Source organism: Alosa alosa, chromosome 3 (assembly GCF_017589495.1).
Source record: "Alosa alosa isolate M-15738 ecotype Scorff River chromosome 3, AALO_Geno_1.1, whole genome shotgun sequence".
Classification (NCBI taxonomy): domain Eukaryota; kingdom Metazoa; phylum Chordata; class Actinopteri; order Clupeiformes; family Clupeidae; genus Alosa; species Alosa alosa.
This window is the reverse complement of record NC_063191.1, coordinates 28,764,873-28,784,620: the sequence shown is the minus strand read 5'-3', so window position 1 is coordinate 28,784,620 and position 19,748 is coordinate 28,764,873. Positions and strand designations below refer to the sequence as shown.

Below are 19,748 nucleotides of genomic sequence, written 5' to 3'. Positions count from 1 at the left end.
GAGACAATACTGAAATGGAAATGAAGCTAAATACAGCCATTTGGAGGCAATGATACAGCTATATAATTTAACAGCTTCAGAGGTGTCCTTCAGGGTGTAATATACAGCTTACTAGAGCGCAAATTGAGCCAAATAGGAAATTAGCTTTAGCATGCTGACAATCATGGGATTTGGGGATAGCCCTTTTGTGTATATATAGGAAGCTAGCAGGTGCGTGGGGATTCTCTCTGTGTGTGTGTGTGTGTGTGTGTGTGTGTGTGTGCATAATGGTTATGGCATGTGTGGGTTGAGTTATTAAGGAGATCCCTCAGAGGGCAAAACCTGAACTGAGGACATCCCTTAATTGGAGTCCTAAATATGGCAGGGATCCCTGATGACCTCACCGCTGAGCTCTTCATCCATCCAATCACAACAAGCTGACAAGATGGGGGAATCCCTAAGTCATCGAGTCTTACTAGGACCGGGGATTCCCTGACATCCTTCATGTGGGTTTGTTTGTGCCATCGGGGACGACCTGAGTAAGGTGTACTTGTCCCAGTGCCAGGGCAGCGTATGTGTGGGCAGGTGTGACTGCAGGTTAGGGCCATCCAATCATGTGTAAGCATCTAAATAGGAGGTCGAGGTTGTATCGGGTACAGTTGTGTTAGTGTATCGGGGACAGTTGTGTTAGTGTATCGGGGACAGTTGTGTTAGTGTATCGAGGACAGTTGTGTTAGTGTATCGGGGACAGCTTGTGCGTGTTTAACTGGCCATCAGTATAAGGAACAACCCAGAGTATAGCTCACTTAAGGCCGGCTGCAGCCTGCCTGCGTGGTGTGAGCGTGTCAGCTGCGTGGCATGTCTGTTTTCATTTGGGCTCCCATGTTAACAGGTTAGAGGTTGCACACTGCCTGCATGACACGCACGCCTCAGGTGCTGCTCGAGCCGCGCTGAAAACGTGTGCATGCTACGTGAAACGTGTGCGCCGCGTCAGACACGTTTCTGGTGTGAATAGAGATAGAGAAAACGCCACACAGCCGCCATGCAACTGACACGCAACAGACACACCACACTCACGCCACGCAGGCAGTCTGCAGCCGGCTTAAGTCAGCCAGTCAGTCCGATCTTCTGTGACAACAATGGCCTTTCAGAAGATGCTCTTGGTAACACTGGCCTACACTAACACTACCAGAGGAGTGCCTTTTGCTGACTGCTATCCAGCAGGTTATGTCCCCCTTTGTGTATAGGAAGCTAGCGAGGCGTGGGAATTCCCTGTGTGTGTGTGTGTGTGTGTGTGTGTGTGTGTGTGTGTGTGTGTGTGTGTGTGTGTGTGTGGACAATGGTTATGGCATGTGTGGGTTGAGTTATTAAGGAGATCCCTCAGAGGGCAAAACCTGAACTGAGGACATCCCTTAATTGGAGTCCTAAATATGGCAGGGAATCCCTGATGGCATCACCGCTGAGCTCTTCATCCATCCAATCACAACAAGCTGACAAGATGGGGGAATCCCTAAGTCATCGGGAGTCTTACTGGGACCGGGGATTCCCTGACGTCCTTCATGTGGGTTTGTTTGTGCCATCGGGGACGACCTGAGGAAGGTGTACTTGTCCCAGTGCCAGGGCAGCATATGTGTGGGCAGGGTTAGTTAAGAGCAGGTTAAGACCATCCAATCATGTGTAAGCATCTAAATAGGAGGTTGAGGTTGTATTTGGGACTGTGTTAGTGTTTTGGAGACAGTTGTGTTAGTGTATTGGGGACAGTTTGAGGGTGTTCATCTGGCTGAAGAAAAAAATAGCCCTCTTAAGTCAGTCAGTTCTTCCATGACTGCACAGGCATTTCAGAAGAGGCTCCTGGCGAAACTGGTCTGCCTTAACACTGCCAGGGGAGAGGTGAGCCAGTTGCTGACTGTTAAGGTGAAGCGATTTGGGCTACAAAGCACAAACATGATTCACAAAACACAAAACACACACGCAGAATCTTGTGGTGACACAAGAGATGCACCTGAGGGGTCTATATGCTGTATAAGAGAATGACCGGCGGCCAGCAATGAATCTGGACCTCAGCTGTCTAGAAGATATAAGGCCTCAAACTGGTACTGATCTAGCAGAACTGGCTCATCTGCTGTATAGGAGGAGAGGCGAAGAGAGGAGAGGAGAGACCAGATGCCAGGAGATGAGGAGAGGACACTTATATTTACATGTATTCATTTAGCAGACACTGGTGTCCAAAGTGACATGTGAATTATATTACAAGGGATTACATTGTCCCTGGAGCAACTTGGGGTTAAGTGCCTTGCTCAAGGGTAAAACAGTGCAAACCGGAAATGAACCCACAACTTTCAGGCTACTGCACGCTAGCCCAGCTCCTTGACCACTACACGACCACCGCCTCTTATCTCTTTAGTACTTACTTCATGAGCTCCTTAACCACTACACTACCACCTCCCCTTATTTATTTAGTACTTACTTCATGAGCTAATTAACCACTACAACCACTACACTACACTATCACCTCCCCTTATTTATTTAGTACTTACTTCATGAGCTAATTAACCACTACACTACCTTGAGCTCTTTAACCACTACACTACCACCTCCCCTTATTTCTTTAGTACTTACTTCATAAGCTCCTTCTCCCGGACCTCCAGCTGCAGCATGATGGCGCTCAGCTCCATGTAGAGGTTATTGGCTCTCTCCAGCTTCCGCTCATAGTGCTCTCGGATGTCCAGAGCATGCCTACGGAGAGAGAGAGAGAGGGAGAGAGAGAGAGAGAGAGAGAGAGAGAGAGAGAGAGAGAGAAGAGAGAAAGAGAGAGAGAGAGAGAATGAGTCAGATAGACAGAGAGGGACAGAGACAGAGAGAATGAGTCAGAGAAAGAGGGACATAGAGAGCGAAAGAGAGATGGACAGAGAGAGAAAGAAAGAAAGAAAGAAAGAAAGAGAAAGGGACAGAGAGAGAGAAAGAATGAGATAGTGAGAGGGGCAGAGAGACAGAGAGAATGAGTCAGAGAGAGAGAGGGACAAAGAGAGAGAAAGAAAGAGAGAGGGACAGAGAGAGAGACAAAGAGAGAGGGACAGAGAGAGAGAGAAAGAAAGAGATAGAGAGAGGGACGGAGAGACAGGGAGAATGAGTCAGAGAGAGAGAGAGGTGGGGAAAGAGCAGAATGGAGATATTTTTATTTGAAAGGATGCAGAGACATAGGAGCCAGGGAGACAGTGAGGCCAGAGGTAGAGAAAGACTATAACAGAACACCAGACACACCATGACATCGACACCTTAATGTATAGCTCTGAGAATTGTAAAGAGCGGAACATGTTCCTGAGTTTAGGACTTGTGTTTCCGGAGGAGATTCCGTGAGCTCACTGCGCTATATGTCTGAATGCCCCCAATCCTACTCAGTGTCACTGACACACTTGTTTACTTCACTCATTCACTCCTTCTCTCTCTCCATCTGCCCCTCTTTTCTCTCCCTCCTTCTCTCTCTCCTCCCGTCTTGGGCCATCTTGTTCCTGAACAGGTGCTTTAATCTTTCAGTGTCCTACTTTTTGTTCTCTCACACTGTTTGTCAAATTCAAATCTAACCAAAGATTTATTAGTACGATCATAACATTCTACAGCATTGCCAAAGAGATTGGGTTGGGTTGGTTTGGGAGGGCTACTGTACACACAAGCTATATATCAGAGTTTTTCTTTTTTTGCATTTTGTGTCTGTAAGCGGTTTTTCGATCAACACAAAACTGGTTGATTCTAGAACCTTAGTGCTATTTCCACTAGTTCTGAACGGAACCAAGTACTGGTATGTGTCATCAACAGAGGGTGTTGCGTGCTCACGCTCACTCCAGGGCACAGGAAAAGAACCAGCCCCAGGTGCCAGCCCTGAACCAACGTCTCCGGCTCCAAACCCATTTCACTTTGTTCAGAATGATCTGAACAATTCAACAGCAGCGTGAACCAGAGCGGAGCCGGTTGTCGGAAAAGGCTGACCAAGGCAGTGGTGGTCTCGTCCCCTCACCTGAGCTCGTCTCTCCTGCGGCGGATGAGCTCCTCATCCAGGCGGTGGATGCACGTGCCCTCACTCTTGATCTTCTCAAAGTGCTTCTTCACTTCCTCTCGCCATTCCGCCTGGCCATGCACACGCACACACACACACACACACACACACACACACACACACACACACACACACACACACACACACACACACACACACACACACACACACACTTTCATTACTGAGTGGAAACTCATCATGCATGTATCTTGATGAAAGGGCATACAGTGCATTACAGGTACACATACACCTTTCTATGTACTAACATAATGCCAGGGACAATGTTGGAAGCACAGAGAAGAAGGTATAGCACATATATGGACCTCCTGTCCTGCACTGATGCTCTGCACAGATCCAAGTCGTGATGGTCCTCAGTCTTGAACACACTGACCATTTCTGTGCTAACTTCACCTGAAACCTGAACTTGACCCTCATCTGAAACCCAAACTCTCTGCGCTAATCACAAGGACTTAAGGATGCCAGGCTAACCTGGATACCTGAGTGATTTGGAAACGCCACTCACCTGAGACTAAACATTCCTGAGGACATACCTGACACTTAAGGACTCTCTGTTCGACACGCAACCTAGAAGAAGGGTAGCCGCAAACACTGACCTGAAACTAGCTTGAGTTTCTGTGTTCACCTGAGAGCATATACTAGTAACTAGTAACTAGACTGTGCGCTCACCTGCAGGCCTAAGATTGTGTGCATGCCAAACTCACCAAACCTGAGACATAAAGACTCTGTGTTCACCTGAGACTTAAAGACTCTGTGCCCACTCTCACTCACCTGAGACTTAAAGACTCTGTGCTGTTCACCTGAGACTTAAAGACTCTGTGCTGTTCACCTGAGACTTAAAGACTCTGTGCTGTTCACCTGAGACTTAACGACTCCTTGCCCACTCTCACTCACCTGAGACTTAAAGACTCTGTGCTGTTCACCTGAGACTTAAAGACTCTGTGCTGTTCACCTGAGACTTAACGACTCTGTGCCCACTCTCACTCACCTGAGACTTAAAGACTCTGTATCCACCTGACACACTCACCTGGGACATACAGACTCTGTGCTATTCACCTGAAACTTACGGACTTTGTGCTCAGTTGAGACTTGAGAACTCTGTGCTATTCACCTGAGACTTACGGACTCTGTGCTCAGTTGAGACTTGAGGACTCTGTGCTGTTCACCTGAGACTTAAGGACTTGTGCGCACTGGACAGCGAATTTTCACTCACCTGAGACTTGAAGTAGGTCTCCTGAGGGGCTCCCAGGATGTCAGCAGAGGCGATGTCCAGGTGCAGCAGGATCTGGCGGAACGAGGGTCGGTTCCTGGGCTTCCCCTGCCTGAGGGCACGGAACAGATTGGAAGACAGCAGAGAACGAGAGAACCGTAAATAACATCCACTCACTGGAGACCTTTAAGTTACCCTCTTCCCACACATTAAACAAGAAACCTCTGAGCTTTCGGAAGTGTTTCTAAGTCCAAGGCTCTGGGGAGCTAAAACTAGAGCTTTCATTTCAAGACCGCATACTACATGCTTTCTGTAGCAACAATTTTCTTGCTTTATTAGGGGACTGTAAAATAATAGGTTAGCTATGGGTTTATATATTAGGCATGCAGTTTCAGGCATGCAGATATCAATAACCACCTCACCACCAGATGGAGAGGAAGTTTGCTAGCTCCTCACCATCTCAAACTCTCCGTTTCTGTTTCTCTAGCAAAATGTGTGTGTGTGTGTGTGTGTGTGTACTGTATACTCGAACCAGCAACCTTCTGATTACTGAACAACTCCTCTACCTCCTGAGCCACTATCGCCCCAGTAGGAGAACATAATGACTTCATCATCACTGAAGGCACGTCACTATTGCAGTGAGCAGGAGGAGGGGGCTTCTCACCACGTCTGCTTCATGAGGATCTTGAAGCCGTCGGGACAGGTGGAGGGCACGGGCAGGTGCAGGCTGTTGCTGCCCACGCCCCAGATAATAGCCGACGAGTCCACATCCTTATAAGGGATCTCGCCTGTCAGCAGCTCCCAGAGAACCACCCCGAACGACCTGCGGGAGAACCGGAGAACTGGAGTTAGAGAACAGCACTAGGGTGCTCTTCACGGAACCACCCCAAATGACCAGTAGAAGGAGGAGAACCGGACAGCATTATAGCACTTTTTACAGGGATACCCTTCTAGCCTACTACCCTACCCTATCTAGAACAGCTCTAGAGCATCAGAAATATTGGCAGGACATCATGGTACTTTGGAAGTAGTCCAGTACTAGTGTTGAGGCTGGCAGTCACGATTAATGCTGCTAGGTTAATTGTGTAGAATAGATCCATGGTGATTAATGCTGCTAGGTTAATTGTGTAGAATAGATCCATGGTGATTAATGCTGCTAGGTTAATTGTGTAGAATAGATCCATGGAACAGTATGCAAATGACCCTACTGTAGTAATAGTAGTGCATTTACATTTAGATTTATTACCGGTAATTTAGCAGACACTGTGTAGACACAAAGTGACTTACATATGTAACTATATTACAAGGGATTACATTGTCCCCAGAGCAAGTACCTTTCTCAAGGGCACAACGGCGGAAGTCGGGAATTGAACCCACAACTTTTGGGGTTAGTTTTGAATTACAAATGCAATCTAGACATAACTACAGGTGCCGATGGTCCAGTATTGCCACTGAAATACACCCTCAGGGTTCTGATTAGGTAGCAGTGCTACAGCATAATAAAGGACCCTATTAGGGTGGCTGAAGGAGATGGCATAATTAATGGATTTGTACTCAATTATTACTATTTTTTTAAATGGCCCACTCAACTTGCACAATGAATATCACAATGAAGTTTCCCCCAATCAGAGAATAAAGACATGGTCTAAGTATAAATATTACAGCTAATTAAGTATTCATTTTAGAGAGCTGAAATATGAGCACAGCTGGTGGCAACTGGTCACCACTGGGCTCCGACAGTAATGTGCCACAGTACACAGCATGTAGTATTACTGGCATTTGACTTAATGAGTGCTAGTGTAGTGTAATACAGTACTGTGTGTGTATAGACCCTTTCAACAATAAAAACAAAAACAATGCTTGAACGTTCTATTTGGGCCCCAATCTACTTCCTCTGCATTAAGATAACATATGGAATGTTAAAACGGAAGCCTTGTGGGGCCAACTATGATGCTAATGAGCGATAATGGAACTCTCTTGAAAGGGTCCATATGACAGAGGCAACGCTAGGTTGTGCTAACAGACAATGGGGTACTGAGTTACAGACGTGCGTCATAGCCTCTCCATCACAAACCAGTTTACACGATGAGAGATAATACTTCAGGATATTACATTTCAAAAAACACAGTTCAAGACACAGGGTGTAGCGTAGCAACCGCCATAACATTATGGTGTTTACGACACAAAAGACTTAAGCAATAGTCGCCCCCTGTCCTTTGACGTGCTGAATTAGACTGAGCTGGCTGTCTCTATGGCTATCACATCTCTAATATTAATGAGGCAATTATCTTCACCTCAAACTGTATATGATGTACTGCTCTTAGATTAGCCTCGGCTAACACATGTTTATGTCATGTGTTCTTCTCTGAACTGTCCCTGACCTAAGATGACCAGATGGGACGCTTGACCATAGCAAGGAGTACGAGGCTAATGGCTAATTTATGAACTGGGAGACCATTCATTATCCTGCTATAATCTCATTGTGCATGTGCACGCGCCCAGTAAAACATCTTGAGTATTATGGGGTGTTTGTAGGGGCAGGGGGCCACAGATGGAGCCATTAATCAGAAGAAGGCATGGCTAGTAGCTCATTCATCAAGTGCTAGCACATTAACCATTCCAGTGTATAATGCTGCTATAAGCTTCATAATATGTGCGGTCAAAGAAACAGCATGAGCGTGTTTGATATGGGGACTATTTGTAGAGGACAACAGATGGCATAATTAGGCATTGACAAAGAATGAACAATGGATGATTTATTAAGTGAGAATAGAGTGTGTGTGTACAGTATGTGTGTACAGTATGAACGTGTGTGTGTGTATGTCTGAGTGTGTGTGTGTGTGTGTGTGTGTGTGTGTGTGTGTGTGTGTGTGTGTGTATGTGTGTGTATGTGTGTGTGTGTGCATGCATGCATGTGTCTGTGTGTGTGTGTGTGTGTGTGTGTGTGTGTGTGTGTGTGTGTGTGTGTGTGTGTGTGTGGCGGGGCAGCATAGGCTGCAGTTCATCCGTCACTCACCAGATGTCCACCTTCTCTGACACTGGCTCGTTCCTGATCACCTCGGGGGCCATCCAGGCCACCGTCCCCGCAAAGGACATCTTGGTGCTCTTGTCACTGAGCTCTTTGGAGGTCCCGAAGTCTGAGATTTTCACCGCGTCATTGTGCGTGACCAACACACTATCAAAACCCAGGAACAAAACAACACAATGTCACAAAGAGAGGAAAGAGGAGTGTGAGTAAATGAAGAAGAAGAAGAAAGATAAACACCAGAAGCACCTCTACAAAAACAAACAAACACAAACACTTCTTTTTTCTGATCACTAGAGCAGAACTATACACATTGATAGTAGAGAGATGTCCAGGAATATGTTATTTTTGTTCCATCTCAGATTCCATGTTGTTCCTCAAAAGATGAGCTCACTCATTGCATTGCGACTCATCCCCTTTGTGTTAACCCCTTAATGGACGTGAACTCTGCCTGCCCCCCCATGGGCGTGAGAACCACGTCTACGAAAACAAACACACACGCTTCTGCTTTCTCATCACTGGAACAGAACTATTAACATTGACAGCAGAGAAATGTCAAGGAACAGTTGTTCCACCTCAGGTTCCACATTGTTCCTCAAAAGCTGAGCACACTCATTGTGTTGCGACTCTGAGGTAAATCTTCCTTAGAACACCTCATCCCCTCTGTCTTCTCTCTCTCTCTGCTGATTTCGCTGCTGATTTCTATTTTTTCCCCTTTCCTCTGCTGCTCTTACGCAAGCATTACTCAGATGACTGCACCACGCGCACAGCACAGCACAGCACAGCACAGCACAGCACAGCACAGCACAGCAACTTTTAAATGACATTGATTAAAGTGCAATGTGATTAGGACAGGAAGCAGAGAGGTTGGAGATGAGCAGAGCAGAGCAGAGCACCAGGGCCCTTATGAGCCTCCTCCTTAGGAGAGCACACTGATGGGAGTCTCTAGTGAGACCCACAGATATGATGTGTAAACCATTATTAAAGGTACAGTCCATGATTCTAGTCAATACACTGATGGGAGTCTCACAGATATGCATTACCAATTAAAGGTACAGTCCATGATTGTAGTCCAATACCCATTTTTTTTTTTTTTTTTTTAATTCTGCAAATTGCTTCTCACAGACCAGCTGTGTTCACAAAAAACAAACAAAAAAAAGTCTTTGTAAAGTCCTTGTGCTATTAATGGAAAACAATTTTTTTTCTTGAACCAAGCCATAAACAATTCCAGCCAATCAATGCATTGCTCCAGGGGCATAAAAGTGAGGGGTCATAATTTGACCGTGTGTTCAGATCAGATAATAACAACCTTTCGCCAGAACTGACAAACAGCTACTACAGCAAATGGTTTGCAGCTCTGGATTTAGCACTCTGTCCACTTTGTAGTTACACAGTGTGTGTGTGTGTGTGTGTGTGTGTGTCTACACTCACTTTGGTGATTTGAGGTCTCTGTGGATGATCTTGTGCAGATGTAGGTAGTTCATGGGGCTGTGTGTGTGTGTGTGTGTGTGTGTGTGTGTGTGTGTATGTGTGCCTGCACTCACTTTGGTGATTTGAGGTCTCTGTGGATGATCTTGTGCAGATGTAGGTAGTTTATGGGGCTTTGTGTGTGTGTGTGTGTGTGTGTGTGCCCGCACTCACTTTGGTGATTTGAGGTCTCTGTGGATGATCTTGTGCAGATGTAGGTAGTTCATGCCGCTGGCGATGCCGGACGCCCAGTCCACCAGCATGCGCGGGGTCACCTTGCGTCCAGCCCGCAGCACCTCGTACAGCTGGCCCTGGGCACAGTACTCCATGATGATGCAATAGCACGGGGCCTGGGTGCACACACCCCTAGGAGGGACAGGACACACCACACATTTAGTATACATTACAGAGTATATCAATGTATATATCACACATTTATTATATACATTACAGAGTACTGTATATCAATGTGTATATATATATATATATATATATATATATATATATACACATATATATATATATAGCGTAGATCACTGAACTGGGCTAAGAGGAAGAGGGGAGGGCATCACAAAGGTGCATTGCATTGCTCTGTTTTACACTCCACAGTGCTGTGCTAGCATGCAGCTCCAATGCACACTCCCCCTGGGAGGACCCGTGGACAAGGAGGAGGAGGAGAGGAGGAGGAGAGGAGGAGGGCACCTCATCCGTGGATGTGGATGTGGGAGAGTGCTGTTCAATCACTTCCCACACCCATATTTTTCCTACCAGTCAGGGATCGGACCGGCCACCCTTCGGTCACAAGTCCGATTCCCTAACCAGTAGCCCACGGATGAGGAGGTGAAGAAGGAGGAGGAGAGGAGGAGGAGGAGAGGAAGAGGAGGAGGAGCAGAAGAGGAGGAGAGCAGGAGGAGAGGACAAGGAAGAGGAGGAGAGGACAGGACAGCACCCACTTGCACTGCACTATACTGTTTCGCTCTGACTTTCGCCATACAATGGAACTGTACTGCATCCTTTGGCATTGAATTGTATACTGTATGACATTGTCCTCCCCTGCACACTGTGACACTCATTGCATTGTCTGGGTGTGCTAACCACAGAAGTGCTCTCAAGTTCTTATATTGTTCTGTGAGTTCATTGGTTTACAGTGGATGATGCTGCCTTCCATTATAATGTATGTATATCATAAAACATTTTACAGCATTTCCCTTTACTGTACTTGCACGGTGTTACATTGTTTTAGATCACGCTGCAGCACATGGTATTCTATTGTGTTGTTTGGTACTGGGTTACACAGTACATTTCACTAACTTCCCCTGCATAGAGTGGCACTGCAGTATACCATCTATATACTGTTCTGCATTGAGCTCCACAACATTGCTTTGCATTGTTCAGTAAGTTCAAAGCACATCATGGTGAATTGAAACATCATAACGTCATGCTGTAACACTGTGCAGTGCTGTCTTTTTTAATCACTCAATAAGTGCTATTCTCCATCCTTGAAAAATGCCAGAGAAAATAAATGTAATTTTCCTTCAAAAGCTTGACTTGGGTGTCAGCTTAGCTTTATTTGTCATGTGTACACAGAAAAGGGCAAACAGTCATTTTGTCATTGTCATTTGTGATGGCTACAAGAACCCAGATCACCGTGACAACAGCAGGCAGTCGAGGACTTTATGCCACCTGTAAGTAGCCGTCTCTCACAGACGAATCAGATAGAGGACTCGTCAGAGAGAACGTAAAACACTACAGGGCACGAGAGCCTCCTCCTGTCCTTTGAGACAAGTAAATAATATTCTAAAAATATTGAATGGCTATTGCTACTTGGACGTGGTTAAATATGTTAGCGACTAGTTTGACGGAGGGAACGATCTATAATTCTCAGGCAGGTTGTTGTTTTGCTTTGTTGGACTCTGAGAGGGCTGTGCTATGAAGCCATGTAGTTGGGTAACCCGGGGAACTTGGGGAGTAACTGTTGTTCTCTAAAAGAACACTGCACTGAGCAGCTATTGTTTCTAAAGTGGTGTGCTGTTTGGAGACACACACACACACACACTCACACCCCTGTGCGATATATGGGGTGCGATGGATGTGATGATGTTGAGGTGTGATACCTACTTGAATGTGATGATGTTGGGGTGAGATGTTGGGGTGAGATGTTGGGGTGAGATGTTGGGGTGAGTGGGGGTATCACCCCAAGTGAATGCGATGATGTTGGTGTGAGATACCTACTTGAATGCGATGATGTTGGGGTGCTTGAGTTTGCGCAGGTGCTTGATGTCCGTCTCCTTCTGCTCGCGGACCTTCTTGATGGCCACCTCCTCGGAGCGGAACTTGCCCAGGAACACGGCCCCCTGAGCCCCACTGCCCAACCACTGCAGCTCCGAGATCTCCTCAAACGGAACCTCCCACATGTCTGAGCAGGACAGAACACACAGGAGCATGGAACACAGACAGTCAGCTCATCTGCAGGTCATCTGCTATAGCATGGAATGTAGTGTTAATTTTGTCACCTATTTTTAATTTAGTCTTAGTCTTAGTCTTGTGACGAAATGTCCTTTTTAGTCTTTGTCATATTTAGTCATTCAAATATCATTTTTGTTAGTCAAGTTTTAGTCGACTAAAAGTCTCGTCATTTTAGTCTAGTTTTAGTCATAAGAAAACTAAAGGTATCTTAGTCTTAGTCAGTTTTAGTCAACACATTTTAGTCTTTTTTTATAACAAATTATTTCCGATTACCATTTCAGTCAAATAGTGTTTCACACATCTCAATTTTCCAACAATATTGTGTGTCCACAGGGCTACTCGTCTGTTATAATTACTCATTCTGATTTTTTGTCAGTCAGTATGTTTACATGCACAGGTAAGTCGAGCTACAGTTATAGCTCGGCTGGGATTTGACCATAGACAGTAAAAGATTTGACTGGACCACTGTCATATTCGTAGACCAGTGTTTCTCAAAGTGTGGTCCGGGAATCACTGGTGGTCCATAAGCTATCTCAAGTGGTCCGTGAGCAGACGTGGTAAAATATAATATAGATGAGTTGTTTGCAATATTGAACCAACTTGTATGTAAAAACAGTTCTGCAACACTGTCTATGTAAGATATGCCAGTTTAAATCATACAGTATGAATCCACACAATAAGCAAAGTGCAAAGACAATAAGCAAGGTGGTTCAGTGAGTAGGCCTATAGTGTAGACTAATTATAGGCTACTGTTGAAGTAGGCCTAGGTCTAATCTTTTTTTTTTTTTAGCTAGGGTTAGTTAAGTGGTCCTGAAACTGAAAAAAAGTTTGAGAAACACTGTCAGAGACCAAAGTATTAATGTTTTTTCCTCCCGCTAGATGGCGATATGCGCCCAAACACAACACATTCCCCAAACAGACTCTCCATCTTAGCCATAGCTAACTTGCTAGCGAACTTTCCATATTAGCTTACTTGCTAGCAAACTTTGCATCATCAGTCTAACTAGTTAAATAGTTGACATTACATGATGAACATTTTCGTATGGACATTCTGGTGGATGTTAATTTGTATGAGAGAAGCTTCAACTTCTGGGTATGTAGCATTGTGGCATAAAGCTTAGGTAGTTAGCTTGCTAACTCTGGCAGAAATCTCCAGTGTTCTTGTTCCATGTAGTTTCGTGTTGCAGCCACAGGGTTGCAGCAACAGCACATAGACTAGCCTACAGGAAAGCTGTTAGCGTATGAACTCATTCGAATATTTTGAAAACGTAACAGCTAGATATTTGTCTTCTCATTTTGTAGACGAAAATGAAGAGAGATTTTATCTTAGTTCTTATTTCATGCAAAACATTTTAGTCTCGTCTTTTTTCGTCAACAATAATTGATCTTAAGATAGTCTTAGTCAGTGTTTCAGGACATTACTGCCGTCTCGTCATCGTCTCGTCTTAGTCATGAAAAAAAAGGTCGTTGACGAACATATTTCCTCTCGTCTCCTCTGACGAAATTAACACTAATGGAATGACTGTGTGTGTGTGTGTGTGTGTGTGTGTGTTTCTCTTTTGCTGTCTCTTTCTCTGTATTTGTGCACTGTGTGTGTCATTAAGGAATTAAACAGCTACAGCACAAACACCATCACTTCACACTTCCCCATCACAACCTGAATGACATCATTGAGCACATGGTCACACCACAGCACGCCTAAAACGCACAAGACAAAACTCACTGAGCCCATTTTATGCACACGTCACGTGACTTTACACACATATAGACTCCCCGCCAGTGTTGCCTCAGCGTGCCTCACACATGCATTGGGCTGTGCTGCTGATGCAGTCTATCTGTGACCAAGTCAAAGGGGCTGTAGCCGTGCTAATATCTACAGTGACACACGCACGACCTTAAAATGACAACGAGACAATAACAACGCTGATCTAACGTGACAGACACACATTTAGCTGTCATCTATATACAGTCCTCTTTCACTCTCACTGTTATGCAACAAACTATTTTATCATATACAAAGCACTGACTAGACATGACACTGAGTACATGTGTAATGAATATATGGCACACTGAACTAACATAGCCAGTAGTGGTGTGACTTGCTATTGTACAGTATAGTAGCACACAGGCTATGACCCTGGGGTGGTTTAGAGTGACAGAGTGCACAGGGTGCCGTAGAGTACAGAGTAGCGTGGCATGGGTACTAGCATGGCATGGGTACTAGCGTGGCATGGGTACTAGCATGGCATGGGTACTAGCGTGGCATGGGTACTAGCGTGGCATGGGTACTAGCATGGCATGGGTACTAGCTTGGCATGGGTACTAGCTTGGCATGGGTATTAGCTTGGCATGGGTACTAGCGTGGCATGGGTACTAGCTTGGCGTCATTTGAGGGCTTTAGACTGGGTTGGTTTGGTATCTATCTATCTATCTATCTATCTATCTATCTATCTATCTATCTATCTATCTATCTATCTATCTTTGGCTACTCATCCCCTGCTGGCACTGGGTGTAAACAGTAGGCGTCTCCATCAGAGAGAGATGTGAGTGGGCGCTAGAGAGGGGGCAGCTGGTGTTGGGAGAGATGCCGCCATCATACCAGAGACAGATGCAGGAAGCCCAGCCCTGCCTAACCCCAGCATAGAGCGGCAGCGTGGAGCACAAATGCCTTGGCTACAGTATGTACAGTAACTAAATATGGCTGTGGGCTCAGCGGGTGTCCTGTGTGTGTGTGTGTGTGTGTGTGTGTGTGCGTGTGAGTGAGTTTGTGTGAAAGACAGAGAGAGAGAGGGAGAGAGATTGATATACTGTATATGTGTATGTGTGTATGTTTATGCATATGTGTGTTTGTATGTGTACATGGGTGCCAGGAAACAGTGGGTGAATCTAACACATGGCAGAAGTAAAGAATGTCCAGCCAACACCTTCACCCCCACCAGAGTTTGGTTTCACCCATTCCACCCATAGTGCTCTTGACAGCTGGGCTGTCCCATCACCAGGGATTGGGGGGAGGGGTGGGGGCTTGATTAAAGTGGTTCTCTTTGAATTTGTTCTCCTGAGACAGGGACAGGGCCACACCTCATGTCCCATTCTGGGCCTAATGGATTCCATGATCCTCACTTGTAAGTCGCTTATCAAAGCACTTGCTAAATGAATGGCTGTGGATGTGAATGTCTCAGTTCTCAGACGCACATGGCTGGGCTCTGAGTGCTGGCTAAGTACAAAGAATTCACTGTTAGAGAGGACTGAGAGTCAAAATTATGTGTGCTGTGACCTGAACTATCCCATACATCTACTGTATACAACACTGCACTGTGATGTGTTGAAACGCCAGATGTGCAGACACATACACACACACACACACACACACACACACACACACACACACACACACACACTTTTCTTGTGTTTGCAGCGTGAATCACACTGCTAAGAGAAGAGAGGCTAGTGGCCAAATTAAAGGGTGTTGTGACAACTTGCATTATCCTTCAAATGACACACACACGCACACACACACACACACACACACACACACACACACACACACACACACACACACACACACAGACACACTCACCTTGCTGCTGCAGCTTATACTCCGTGGAGTAGGTCTTGCCGATGATGTTCCACACAGGCTTCAGGCATCCGAAGAGCCCTTCCAGGAAGCCCCCTGTCTGTCCAGCCCTCTGGAAGTGCAGCTTGATGTCGTCGGGGTGCGGGTGGTGGTGGTGGCATCGGGGGTGCATGCCGTCCCCGCCTCCGTGCTGGTCCTCAGGGCACCCATCGCCCCCTCCACCTCCTCCACCTCCACCACCTCCACCCCCCTCCTCGTTGGCATCCTCCCCGCCGCTGAGGCACCCTCCCTGGCCGCAGGAGCCCGGCGACTCGGCCTCCACGTCCTCGTGCTCCTGGAGCTGCAGCATGCTGTTCTCGAAGTGGTCCTGCTCGCGCGTGGAGTCCTCGCTCAGCGCCGTGATGGGCGGGCTCACGCCGCCCAGCGCACAGTCCTCTTCGCCTCCGCTGCCCAAGCCGAGGCCGCCGCGGCCGGGGAGGGTCAGCTGCTGGAGGGGCACGGGCAGGTGCGTAGGGGGCGCCAAGTCCGTGATGATCTGGGGGGGCAGGTGGGCGACGGGCACGCCAGAGGGGGGCAGGAGCGCGGAGATAGGGGCCAGGGGGCCCTGGGGGTTGCCCCCTGCGTTGGTCACGTTGGGGGGGTGGTTGGGGGGGTTGCTGTTCTTCTTGGCGGCCACGTCGCCCCCCACCACGGTCAGCTTGAGCTCCTCCTTGAGCTTGCCCACCAGCAGGCTTGGGCAGGAGGTCCAGGAGAGAACCTCGGGCGAACTACCCATGGTGCCGCTGGGCGTGTGCATGGGACGCCCCGCCTCGCTGGCCTACCGCTGACCACACACTGACGGAGGGGCCTAGTTTATACTTCTACTGGAGAGACCTATGCAGAGAGAGGAGGGGGGGACAGAGAGAGAGAGAGAGAGAGGAAGGGAGAGAGAGGGAGAGAGAGATACTGGTGGTTAGTCCTATTGGATGGGAATAGCCGGTTTAACTAATAGGTAAAATAATAATCCACTAACATGCAAGTGTGTACACAATGTGTACTCCACATAAACACAGACACATGCCCCCAACCACAGCCCTCAATCATCCACAGTCCCAAGCACAGGGCATGAGAGGCTACATCAGGGCTGTGTGGACACTGCTTTGTTGTTTATGCTGCCCCCTCCTAACCCCGCAGGCTTGGTCCACTCCACACACACACGCACGCACACGCACACACACACAGCCAACAATAATGACAACAACAACAGCGAGGGAGATCAGCGTCGGTGTCAGTTCCTGGAAAAGCAACCAAAGCCAGTCAGCCAGCGAGCCGACCAGTCTGCATGTAAATCTCCACAGCCCCAAAGCCTGCCTCTCCTCCCTCCTCAATCACTCCTCTCCTCCCTCCTCCATCCCATCCTCTCCATCACTCCTCCTCTCCTCCAGCACTCCTCTCTCCTCTCCTCCATCCCACCCTCTCCTCTCTCCTCCATGCCACCCTCTCCCCTCTCCTCTCTCCTCCATCGCTCCCTCCACTGTTATAACGGCCAGATTAGAGAGGCCGGCCGGCCGCATTAGGAAGATGAAGGGCTTAACATCTGGCATGGGCCGCAAAAATGCCAACCCTGCCCACAAACACACACGCACACCTCCTTCTCTCTGTCTCTCTTCTCCCTCACTGGCTGAAGTCTGAAAAGGGAAGGACACTTAAGGCGGAGTCGACAACCGGGCGCAGCCAATGAGAGGAAACAGAGGAAGTGACATGGGGTAGTGCAGCATCAGCACCATCATCATCATCATCATCAGCAGCAGCAGCAGCAGCAATGGAAACTGCTGTGGGCTTTAATCTGTTCTGTGTGTGTGTGTGTGTGTGTGTGTGTGTGTGTGTGTGTGTGTGTGTGTGTGTGTGTGTGTGTGCATTAGTGTGTGTGTGCATTAGTGTATGTGTGTGTGTCTGTGTGTGTGTATGCATAAGTGTGGGCATGTGTGTGTGTGTGTGTGTGTGTGTATAAGTGTGTACATGTGTGTGTGTGTGTGTGTGTGTATAAGTGTGTGCATGTGTGTGTATGTGTGTGTGTGTGTGTAAGTGTGTGCATGTGTGTGTGTGTGTGTATAAGTGTGTGCATAAGTGTGTGCATGTGTGTGTGTGTATAAGTGTGTGTGCATGTGTGTGTGTGTGTGTGTGTGTGTGTGTGCATAAGTGTCTGCATGTGTGTGTGTGTGTGGTTATGCAATGACCCTGCTGCCACGGCAGGGCAGGGACAGATCTCCCTGGGAGCGAGCGAGTGTGGGGGATGGTGGGGGGGTGTTTGCTGTTGTTGTGGCGCCTGCTTTTTAAGTCAGTTATGGGCGTTCTAAACACACTAGGACTCCGGGTCGCCCGCCCAGAGAGGACATGACACGTGGACGACACGCAGCTGCCCGATTAGTGTGGACGAGGCAGACGCTAGATAGAGAGAATACACACACACACACACACTCACACACACACACTCACACATACTAGACACGATATAGGGGGAATAAACACACACTCACTCCTTCACCATGATCAATCCCTTTCATAGCTGGTAATGCCACCAATAATAAATCTACTCTCACTCACACACACTTATTCACATAATACATACCAATGCAAACATACATGCACACACAGATCTATTTATAACCTAACACTAACACACACACACACACACACACACACACACACACACACGGCACCGTTGATCCACAGCTGTTGTGTTCCCAGGATCAGTAGCGTACACCAACAAGGATTCCAGGACACTAAGCTGCACCACTGGTTTTCATCTGCAGCCCCCCTCTCCTCAGTGCTAACAAGGGCTCTCTAAAATTTGGACAGTTCGTCACACACACACACACACACACACACACACACACACACACACACACACTGTCAAGCCAACAAATATAGGGCCATATAGCATATCACTCTCTGTCTCTCCCATATATTAATAATATATTATTATTATTATTATTATTATCTCCTATGCAGTGTAAACACGACACATCACCAAAGACAGGCTTTGGGGGCAAAGTCCCGCGTGGAGAGGAACCACACCGTGTTTGTTCAGTTCACAGAGAGCAAAGTGTACAGCAGGAGATCAGAAAATAGCCCCTGAGCTGTGTTGTGCTGTGTTGTGCTATACTGAGCTGTGCTGTGCTATACTGAGCTGTGCTGTGCTGTGCTATACTGTGCTGTGCTGTGCTATACTGAGCTGTGCTGTGCTGTGCTGTGCTATACTGAGCTGTGCTATACTGTGCTGTGCTGTGCTGTGCTATACTGTGCTGTGCTGTGCTGTGCTATACTGTGCTGTGCTATACATAAGGGATAACGTATAGAACGCCGGTCATTGTCGGGAGATAGGTCCCGACAGGGCGAACCGGTCTTGTTCCGCCCTGAAGGGACCTATCTCCCGACACTGACCGGCGTTCTATACATTATCCCGCTTATTACATGGCTACTTACCAAAACGACACAATAAACTCCCCACGATATGACTCTTTAGCCTACATAGCCTAGGCTATGGCCTATTTGTTACATTTCATCGTTTCATCATGGCTTTTGCTGAGAAACAAATAGTTCGCAACAACACACGCTGAACTTGAATGAAACATTCTTTAGAACACAGCTGATCAACCGTCTGCTTTCACTTTTGAATGAAGTTCCAATCCTTGCGTAGTGATATGAAAGAATTGACTTAGAAGCACAAAGCCCATTTTCCTTGACAGCGGTCTGTTATACTTAGCAACGGTCTGTTATTCAGAATTAGCAGACCGCCGAACGTTGGGAAGGCCCATTCAAGTGAATGGAACATTCTTCAGCATTATGAAGAGCCGTGTAATAATGTGCTGTACTGTGCGTGCTGTGCTATACTGAGCTGTGCTGTGCTGTGCTATACTGTGCTGTGCTGTGCTATACTGAGAGCTGTTCTGTACTGAGCTGTGCTGTGCTATACTGT

At 47.1% G+C, this 19,748-nt stretch overlaps 1 protein-coding gene across 1 annotated transcript in view; it reads right to left on the bottom strand.

Moving 5' to 3' along the window:
• The window catches only part of si:ch211-45c16.2 (mitogen-activated protein kinase kinase kinase 13), a gene marked incomplete in the record, with an annotated part of 59,646 nt that overhangs the window by 7,767 nt on the left and 32,131 nt on the right, over positions 1-19,748 (bottom strand). Inside the window, 8 exon segments of the mRNA XM_048238487.1 lie at positions 2,599-2,715; positions 3,992-4,101; positions 5,262-5,370; positions 5,923-6,081; positions 8,275-8,433; positions 9,925-10,116; positions 11,983-12,166; positions 15,794-16,663. Coding sequence (XP_048094444.1) covers positions 2,599-2,715; positions 3,992-4,101; positions 5,262-5,370; positions 5,923-6,081; positions 8,275-8,433; positions 9,925-10,116; positions 11,983-12,166; positions 15,794-16,586 — 1,823 coding nt within the window.